The following is a 10136-nucleotide window of genomic DNA, read 5'->3' on the forward strand; positions in this document are numbered from 1 at the left end:
TGAGACCAGCCTGGCCAACGTGGTAAAATCCTGTATCTACTAAAAACACAAAAATTAGCTGGGCATGGTGACTCGTGCCTGTAATCCCAGCTACTTGGGAGGTGGAGGCAGGAGGATCACTTGAACTGGGGAGGCAGAGGTTGCAGAGAGCTGAGATCACGCCACTGAACTTCAGCCTGGGCAACAGACCAAGATGCTTTAAAAAAAAAAAAAAAAATTGGAGGTTTGCTGTCACAAGCCAAGAAACTAACAGCAGCTAAAGAGAGACCAGAAACAGATCCTTCCCTAGTGCCTTCAGAGGGAGCATGGCCCTGCTGAGACAGAGTAGAAATGGGACTCGGCCCACCCCCACTAATGCGTTGTTCCATATGTGCCCGCTGACCCCCAGACCTTGCAGCACCATACTCGCTGCAGGTGCCATACTCGCTGGCCAGACCTTGCCACCTGTCTGAAATAAACTAAGATAAGCAGCATCCTGCCATAAGTCTTACTCAAGGGGATTGACTCGATCACCCGCTTGTGCACAAGGCCAGGAGAATGACTGATCCCTACGCCTGGCCTCATTATAACACTAAAGTCCCCACCCAGGTATGGGCTTTTCTGCTATTTTCCAATCACACAGCTTGTGTTAGCATGATTCTTCACTGCATCTGAGCACCCTTCACTCCACCCCATACATGTAATGACACTCACCTAACTCATAAATCAGGCATGTCACCCTCCTTAAGACACCACAATGCACTCCCCTTGGGGAGCCAGCCAAGAATCCTTCCTCCTGGACAACCTTTAGGGCATAAGACTTACTATGTCTCTTTTCTGCTCAACCTTTAGGGGCATAAGACTTAATAAAGCCCATCTGGGAAACTTGCTTGGCCTCGTATCAACTTCTGTTTCATGGGAGCCTAAGAACATGTAGTCGGGAACACTGCCAGCATCTTTATTTCCAACTTCTGAACTTTGGAACTGTGAGACAACAAATCTCTGTGGTTCTAAGCTACCCATTTTCTGGCACTTTGTTACGACAGCCCCAGGAAACAAATGCAGGCACATTCTGCTCCATCTGCTGCTCTCTCCAGACCACAGCTCCTCCCCAAGCCCACCCCATGAGAGGCTGAGGACAGAAGCAGGACCCTTCACAGGCCACCATCACTGCTGGATGGTCACTTCCAGCACTGACTGTCTGGGAGCTCCAGCCTCAGTTCTCAGTTTCCTGGAGCGGATGGGAGGATGAGGACAAGGAGGAACGAGGGTGCTAGCCTCCCAGGAACTGTCCCTGAGCCTCCACCCTGCTGTCCCGAAACTGCCCCTGAGCCTCCACCCTGCTGTCCCTGGAGCTGCCCCTGAGCCTCCACCCTGCTGTCCCCAAAACTGTCACTGAGCCTCCACCGTGCTGTCCCTAGAGCCCAGAAAGCCCAGGGCTGGCCAAACATCACCCCTCACTCCTCCTCTGGCCCCTCCTCCCAGCCATCAACACTTTGGAAGAGGCATTAAGCCCCTTTTAATCTCTAGAAAGGTGCCTCAGGAAGGCACAGAGAGGTTACACCAGGTGGTCATGGTGCCTTACCTGTGTCCACTGGGCCCTGGCTGGCCCTTTAAGGGGATGAGGACGGAACAGCTGAGAGACCACACCCCTCAGAGGCCAGGGATAAAGCAAAGGGACAGTGAAGGAACCTGTGGGCAGGATGCTGAGGGTAGAGGTTCCTCCCCACAGGCACTGAGCAGAGGGTTCCTTCCTCCCTGAAGCTGCCCCCGAGCCTCCATCCAGACAGGACCTCCGACCACTACTAGGGACCCGATCTTAGGAGGTTCAGTCCCAGACAAGGGTTCCAGAGACTTAAGTCCACTTTCCCAAAATGGACATGATGCTTCTGGCAAGTCAGGGACCTAGAACGTCCAGGACAGAGCCTTGCTGAGGACGGAAGGGAGCAACGTGCCCTGGAGGTCTTCATGCAGCCCGGGCCTCTGGCAGTGACCAGCCAGCACCCAGGCACCTCCTTGCTGGGTCTCCAAGCCCTGATGGTCACACAAAAGGCCACAGGCCAGGGCTGGGATGGGCCCAGGGCTCTGCATGTTACCTGGGAGGGCTGAGGGGTGGCATCCCCTGTAGCAGCTCAAGGCACAGTAGTCACTGCTGTTACTGTTGCCCTCTGAGTCTGGGGGAGCTGGCCTGGTGGGGGACGTGGGGGCCCAGTCCTCCGGTGGCAGACAGGCAAGCAGCTGAGCCCTCCACTCCGCACACCCTGCTGGCAGCACATTCTCTGAGCTCAGGTTCCCCGGGAGGCAGGTCCCAGTGCCCTCCTGCTCCTCCTCCAGGACCACAGATTTCCAAGGACCCGATGGGCCACAGGTGAGCAGTGCAGTGGCCTCCTGGACGCAGGGCTCCGAGGCTCCTCGTGGTGTGCCAGCAGCACAGTCCCGGCTCAGCAGCACACCAGCCCTGTGGGCCCCCATCCAAGTCCGGAACAGAGTGCGGGAGGAGGGAAGGGCTCAGGCAGCATGTTCAGAACTCATCCTGGGAGCAGCTGCCTCCTTTCTGGCAAGCCCAGCCTCCCTCCTCCTCCAGGAAGCTCTTCTGAGGTCCACACCCAGAGGCCAAGGAGCGCCTGTGGCTTGGACATTCTGTCTTTCCTCCATGTGCCAGCCCAGCCTCATCATGGGACCCCGAGTCCCTTCAGGCTCCTCACCGCTCCGCCAGCACAGGGCCTGGTGCTCACAGCACCCCGAACCAAGGTACAGATGGTGACATCTGCCCAGGACAGAGCCAACTCCTGATGGCATGAGTCTCAAGTCCTTTCAGCAGCTACAGAGACTGGGCATTCCCAACACACACACACACACACACACACACACACAGACACACAGACACACACAGACACACACAGACACACAGACACACACACACACACAGATGCACAGACACACAGACACACAGACACATACATGAGTTGCTGTCAGGACTGGTGACTTTCAAATCACTGGACTAAGGCTGGCAGACCTGGATCTTTCTGTGGGGTCACAGGAGGCCCCCGCCTCCAAAAGGAAGCTGTTCCCTTGGTGGGACCAGGAGCCTCCATCCCATGCACCACACATACCACACCCTCCATCACTGCACTGCTCCCTGGAGACCAACCTACGGCACCAGATGCCCACCAGAGGGTCTAAATAACCCCTGGCAGGTGCCCTTGTTCTCTAGGGAAGGGCTGGTGCCTGCAACAGGATGACAGGCCAGGGACAATCACAATCTGTGTCCTGCCCAGCCTTGTACTCAGCTGCCCATGCTCTTAACAGTCACACCTACCACCCTGGGGAAAGAGGGGGACTCTGCCAAGAGCCAGGTGCCCGGTTTATGGTTCAAATTGAATATTTGGACAAAAATCTTGAAAACTAGGCTCCTCACTGAGAGACAAAAGGATTTTTCTGCACAGTAAGCTGGAGCCGTGGTGTGGAGGGGACATCCTTGCCGCACAGGGCCCAGGGATGCCCTAGGGCACAGGGAGGGAAGATCCTGGGGAAGAGAGGTCAGCTTGGCCCAGACCCCAGGGAGGGGCCCTCACTGCTTCTTGTCCTTTGTCCAAAGTGAGGAGTCTGAGGGGAAAAACCAGAGACCACTCACTGGAGCCCTCCGTTTCCCCCTCCTCCCATCCCCCTCCTCCCACCTCCTCCTCCCACCCCTGTCCTCCTCCCACCCCCCTCCTCCGTTTCCCCCTCTTCCCACTCAGGCGGCATGAACCGCCAGCCCAGCAGGGAGGGGAGGGCCTGATGCAACCCCCAAGTTGCTCACTGATTCTTGGGCTGTGGGGGCCCAACAGGGCCACAGAGGGGGAAGTGCAGAGCCCACTCCTCAGCTGTGGTGCCAGCATGAAATCTGCGAGGACCAGGGGACCAGGCAGAGCAGGAGCCCAGAGGCAGTGAGAGCCCCGAGGGCAGTGCACACACCACAGACCCTTCCCCACGGCCACAGGACAGACACGTTTGCAGAAGGAGGAGGTGAGGCACATGGTGGGTGCAGACAGCCGCAAACCAGAGGGGACAGAGATAAGTCATGAGAAATTTACATTTTTCCATCAACAGTGGAACTGGAGTCATGAGAACAAAAAGAAATCAGTAATGGAGAATAAAGCTAGTTTTTCCCCATTTGAGACACAGCATATAGATTGAAATACACTGAACATACAAAAAAGGCTCCAAGCACTGACAAGGCTCCCTTACTGGCCGCCAAACCTCCATGGAAGCCAACATCTCGGGCAGGCCAGAGCTCTGGGCAACCCCTGCCCCCCACGCCCTGCCATGGTCTCTGCACACACCTGGAAGTTCCCATTGTGCACACTGTAGAGGGTTGGAAGAACGCCGCTGGAGAGGGCACGTTCTGGTAGAAGGTTCTCTTCACCTGAGGCCAGCAGAGGCCAGTCAGAGGCCTGTGGGGAGCCAGGTGGCCTGAGGTGGCCTGAGGTCACTGCAGAGGCTGAGCTTCCTTCCATCAGCAGGAGGCCCGCCCACCTTGTCCCTGCCACTGCCTCTCTCCCGTCTCATCACATTCCAACCCACTCTCAGGGTAGGACCCAACTGGGCCTCCTTGCCTAACAGCCTCACAGAACTGATTTATACTGAGGCAGGTGTCCTTTACAGCGTGAGCGCCAATGGTGGATTCAGAATGGGGAGTTACCAGCCAGGTCCTCAGCCCGCAGAGGGAGCCAGCACCTCCAGGAACCTCGTCTTTGACATCAGCAGGTCTGTGGCTCCCAACCTACCCAGTGTCTCCTTGAGCACCAGACTTGCTGCCAAAGATCCACTGACCCTCCCACAAGGATGTCACCTGGGGCTCCAACCCAACAGGTGCAAATAGACCTTCCCAATCTCCCTGCAAGGGTGTCCCCCATTTCCCCACCTCAGGGGTCACCACACTCATATCTCATCCAGTCACATGTCCCCTCTATTTCTCCCTCTAAGACCCTGCAATTCCCTCCACTTTGCTCTATCTCCATTTCTTTCACTGGCTCCTGCCAAATCATCTCCCTGTGGGCACCCTGCTGGCCCCCATTTGTCCCCAGCAGGTCCCCCATGTCCCCTTGTCCCAGCAATCCATTCCTCAAAACACAAACTAGGTCATATCACACAGTTTCACACTTTCCTTTGCTCCAAGGAGAAGTCAAGCACCCTCCCGCTTAGCCGCACTGAGCACCCCTCTCCCCACATCCTCTTCCTCACATCCGCTGCCTGACATGGCCCCTGCACCCCCCTTGTAACCTGATCTGTGGTACACGAGGCATGACAGTTTATTGAAGAGGGCCTTTGTCCATCTTGTTCTCTAAGGCATCTGCCAGGGTGAGAACAGGGTCCTGTGCACACCAGATGCCTCAACTGTACTTTCATAGAACATGTGAACAAAGGAACAAACCAAGCTCCTCCAGAGGCAGAAAACTAGGACCTCCGGCTCTTGATCTCAGTGACTCTGGGTCTGGTCGGGACCCAGCTGCCCTTGTCTTCGGCCTCTGCCACAGATCCCCCTTACCTTCTCTCCCTGGCAACTTGAGAACCCTCTTCTGGCCCAGAGTGGAGACTTGAAAAGCCCACTCCATCCAGGACCAGACAGTGGAGAGAGGAGGGGAGGAACCAGACAAGAGTGGCCCTTGACGGCCCACCCACCACACACTCACACATTCACACAGTGACACATCTGCACACATACACTAGCACGTACACTCTTACCCACTCACACATGTGCACACACACACTCACATCAGCTACCTACCTGGGTGATGGCTTGAACAGGAGGTAGGTCAGGCCAGTCAGCAGGAGAAAGACAGACACAGCAACAAAGGTGTTGCCTGGCTGCCCCCAGGGTGGGATCAGAGGGCCTGTGGCCAGGAAGGGCCCAGGGGCTATGAGCAGCCTCAGTGCACACTTACATGTGTGCACACATAAACACACACATGCACACTCACCACACTTATGTGCACACACACACAGAGACACAGGCACACTCACCCTACTCCCATACACACACACGAAGCACACACATGTTCATGTCAGCATGTGTGTTCACACACACACCTGGCTCCAGTTCCTCCCCTCCTCATCACTCCAAGTTGACATCTCCTTATTTAGAGTGGGGAGTCTGCCCTGGACTGCTGCTCCCAGGAGAGAGGACCCCAGGGGAAGCCAGTCAAAGTGTTACCTCCCAGGCCTCTTCCTGCCTCTTAAAGCCCAGCTCATAGCTGAGAAGTGTGGTCATCAGCTCCAAGGCAGGACTGATGCTCCAGGTCAAGATGCAGTGGCCAGAGCTGACATTGCTCTGCAAATCAGAGAGTGGGTCCAGCTTCACTGGAACAGAGTGAAGCTACCTAAGGCTGAAGCCCCATGGGTCTGGGTGTGTCAGTCAGCACACCCAAGACTGGGGATCTGAAAGATTCCCAAGGGGCATAGTCAAGACCCTCTCAGACCAGGCACCTCAGTGGGAGACTGGAACAGAAAAGCCCCAGGCGGGACAGGACAGCAATAACTTCCTCTGGCCTCTGCAGCTACACCACGTGGTTTCTAAATATTGCTTTCCCTTTCCTTCACAGTCTGCGGCTGGAAGTTCTTCCCAGCATCTTACTGGAGTCCTTCCTGCTATGACTGAAGAACACTTCACGTGACTCAAATGCCAGCCCCTGCCCCAACTAGCAGCCCTGCATCTTTATTTTCTGCCCAAACCTTGCCCCTGCAGTAACCACGTGGACCGTCCCCTCCCAGGGTCCAAGCCCCCAGCCCTGGATCTCACTTGGCAGGGACTGAGAACACTCACTGGGCCACAGGGGTCCTAGGTTGCAGGGCCCTGATCCCAGCCCCCAAGCAGCTAGGATGTTCTTGGCAAAGGGCCCTGCCCCAGGTCTATAGCTGATACTCACCGTGTCTCCAGGGCAGGCACTGCAGCTCCACCAGGCTGACCTGCTCCCTCCCAGACACGCAGTGGTGGAAAGTGACGATGAAATTGTTGGATAGCAGGAGCACTGCCTCGGGTGGCAGCACTACAGTGCACTCGCTGACCCACGATATGCACTTACGTGTGCCACCAGGAGCCCTAATGCTAGAAACGGCAAGTGTCAGCACCATGGGGCTGCTACACTGTCCTGGTGTAGCTGCTGCCATCCTGGGGACCTCACCCTCATCCCTGTCCAGGTGGGCATGGCCCTCCACCCTCACCTGGTGAAGAGGAGCCCGGGGCTGGAGCCCTGGCCCAGCTCTGGGACAGACCAGTGGCAATCGATCCTGGGAATGTCGTTGGTGAGGCAGGTGAAGTTTCCAGCCCTTGGCCGTGGAGACAGTGACGGTTGGGAGCCCACAATGAGTGCTTCAGGGCAGAGCTGAGTTGGAGGGTTGCAGGGGGATCTGACACCCTAGCAGGGTAGTCAGCAGTGAATCATCCCAGAATCTGTCCAGGGAAGCACTGGGAGGCCTGGGAAGTGGTGGGCTCTGACCCATGGCTCACAGGCAAGTCAGACCCAGAGAGGCATCAAGAGGTGAAGGAAGGGAGACCAGGGTCAGTCCAGGGACTGAAGGTAGGGAGATAAAGGTAGGGAGAGTAGAGACTGAGGTCCAGGCTCACCCCTAGAGGACATGCCCCAGCACACTTTGGGCCAAACCTTTCCCGAGGGGCTCGACGTCGGACAACCCAGTCCCCCAAACATGCCCTAGTTATGCACTCACCTCATACAGACACTAGTGCCCAACTCTCACCTCGTCCAACTCCTGAGACAGAGACTCCCGAGCGGACACAGGTGCAGACACAGGTGCAGGCCAGGAGCCAGGTGCCATGTGTCGCCTCATGGTCCAGCCTGCAAGGGTCTGGGCTGAGGGCCTGTGCGAGCCATCCCTGGTGCTCCCCATGAATTTCTCCCCAGCAGGTTGCTCAGTGGGTCTCCATCTGCACTCACATGGTGTCCTGTGAAAGACACTGGGCACCACTGCCCAGGCTTTACCGATAAGGAACTGAAGCTCAGAAAGGCCACTTGACCCAGCCAAAGACTCATGGCTGCAGGGTGTCAGACGCACCCTCAAACTTAGATCCTGGACTCTGACTTAGCTTGGTCTCCACGTCTGCCAAGAAGGCTCCTCTCTAGGATGGGCATCCTCTGCCAGCCCATCCCCCATCCCTGGGCCCAGGCCCCATCCTGCAGGGGAGTCGGGATTGGGGGAACCAGTCACTACCAACAACCACCACAGGTGCATTTTCTACTGTAATTCTCACAGCAGCTCCACGAGGGAGAAGCGCTGTCCCTGTTCACAGGCAAGGAGCTGAGTCCCAAGGAGGGAAGGAGGGGAAATGACTTGCCCAGGGTCACACAAAAAACTTCTATGCATGCTTTTTTTTTTTTTTTTTTTTTTTTTTAAGACGGAGTCTCCCTCTGTCGCCCAGGCTGGAGGGCAGTAGTGTGATATTGGCTCACTGCAACCTCTGACTCCTGGGTTTAAGCGATTCTCCTGCCTCAGCCTCCTGAGTAGCTGGTATTACAGGCTCCCGCTACCATAACGAGTTAATTTTTTTGTATTTTTAGTACAGACAGGGTTTCACTCTGTTGGCCAGGCTGGTCTCGAACTCCTGACCTCAAGTGATCCACCCGCCTTGGCCTCCCAAAGTGCTGGGATTACAAGCGTGAGCCACTGCTCCCAGCCTCTATGCATTTTCTCTCCCTTTTGTCTTCTTAAATAAAGACCCATCCCAGAGTTCTGCGCCAGGAAGGTGGACGAGAGTGGCAGTGGGGTATCCATGCAACAGATGGCACTTCCTGAACTCTGTTGCACTCCTGTTCCAAGGTGCCTCCAAAGGAGAGCACCACCAGAAGGGCAAAGCCCTCCATACTGGAGTGTGAGGCCTGAGTCCCAGGACCCTGGAGGAGCCAGAGGTTGGCTGGAGATGAGGGGCTGCCTGTCAGGAAGCTCTTGGGGGTGGGAAAGCTGCTGATGCCCTATCACCCCATTTGCAGCTCCAGTGGGACACCCATAGCCCATAGGCAGGAAGCAGGGCCAACCTGATTACACAAGACTGATTAGTTTTAAGGAGGAGAAAAAAAACAGACATGCACACAGACGACAGCACGCACACCCTTAAGGAACCCACACACCCTCAACGGGCAGCAGGCAGTACTCTAACCCCACTCCGCCCCACTCCCGGCAGCCTGTCCAGGTGCCCACGGGACAGTCCTCTGTTAAGACTGATGATCAGGAAGCCTCACCCTTCCCTAGAATGGAGCATGCAGCCTGGCCCCACCGGCCGCAGCATGAGACACCGTGGCAAGTTCTCTGCAGCAGCGTCTGTGCCTTCTCGCAGCAGTTACTGGAAAGGTGGGAATGGGGAGGACAGTCAGCCTGCTCTTGGGATATGAGAGAGCAGGGCTGGAGTGACCACCAGGATCTGCGGAAGCACAGGCACAACAGCCACAGCTGAGAGCTGACCCAGGCCCCAGGATAGACGACCGCTGCCCCAGCAGTGGAGAAACACCCACATGTGTGGAGAACCAGGCCAGGCCAGCCACAGGCTAACCCAGGAGCAGATGGCTTGAAAGCAGGGAATGGGGTGGCTCCAAGCTCAGCAGGCCTCGTTTCTAGACAGGGAGAGGGGATGGTAGGGCAGGACGCACATGTGACACCTGAGAGCTACAAGGGAGGAGGCCAGGACACCCCCTGGGGAGCACTGGAGAGGTGGATACTGCGACAAGGCAGCATGGCCATCTGAGGGGAAAGTCTTTGCTTTTCCTCTGCACTGAAAACTTACATCTGTACCTGGTAAGCTGAGCAGGGCAGTGTTACCACCCTCCTACAGATGAGGAAACCGAGGCTCAGACACCTGGGACCTGCCCAGCACCTGGCTCCTGACACCTCTGTTCTTGGCACATTCCCAGCAGCTTCTCCACAAGCCTGGGAACTTCCTGAGGGCGGTGTCTGTGAGTCACCCCTCAGTGCGTGCCCCAGCAGAAGGCACTTCAATATTTTATAAATGGGGTGGAGATGCAGGCAGAGCTGCCTTCCCCCATCCTTGACCACAGGGCCAGGCAGTCAGGGCAGGTGCACACACCCCTACCTGTAGGGCTCCCTGCTCATGGATGTCACTAGGAGGCAGAGGTTGCAATGAGCCAAGATGGTGAGATGATGCCACTGCA

The 10136-nt window shown here is 56.5% G+C and overlaps 1 protein-coding gene across 1 annotated transcript; it reads right to left on the reverse strand.

Annotated features, from left to right (window-relative positions):
- Window positions 1-1884: 1884 nt before the first annotated feature.
- Window positions 1885-8988, reverse strand: LOC126962974 (interleukin-9 receptor-like). The gene is given in 10 exon segments (XM_050804728.1): window positions 1885-2458; window positions 4306-4333; window positions 4336-4387; window positions 5746-5986; window positions 6092-6096; window positions 6176-6321; window positions 6888-7066; window positions 7183-7294; window positions 7717-7814; window positions 8840-8988. Coding segments are annotated over 10 exon segments (1584 nt in total).
- Between the last annotated feature and the right edge of the window lie 1148 nt (window positions 8989-10136).

The sequence above is a fragment of the Macaca thibetana genome, chromosome 9 (genome assembly GCF_024542745.1).
Source record: "Macaca thibetana thibetana isolate TM-01 chromosome 9, ASM2454274v1, whole genome shotgun sequence".
NCBI lineage: Eukaryota > Metazoa > Chordata > Mammalia > Primates > Cercopithecidae > Macaca > Macaca thibetana.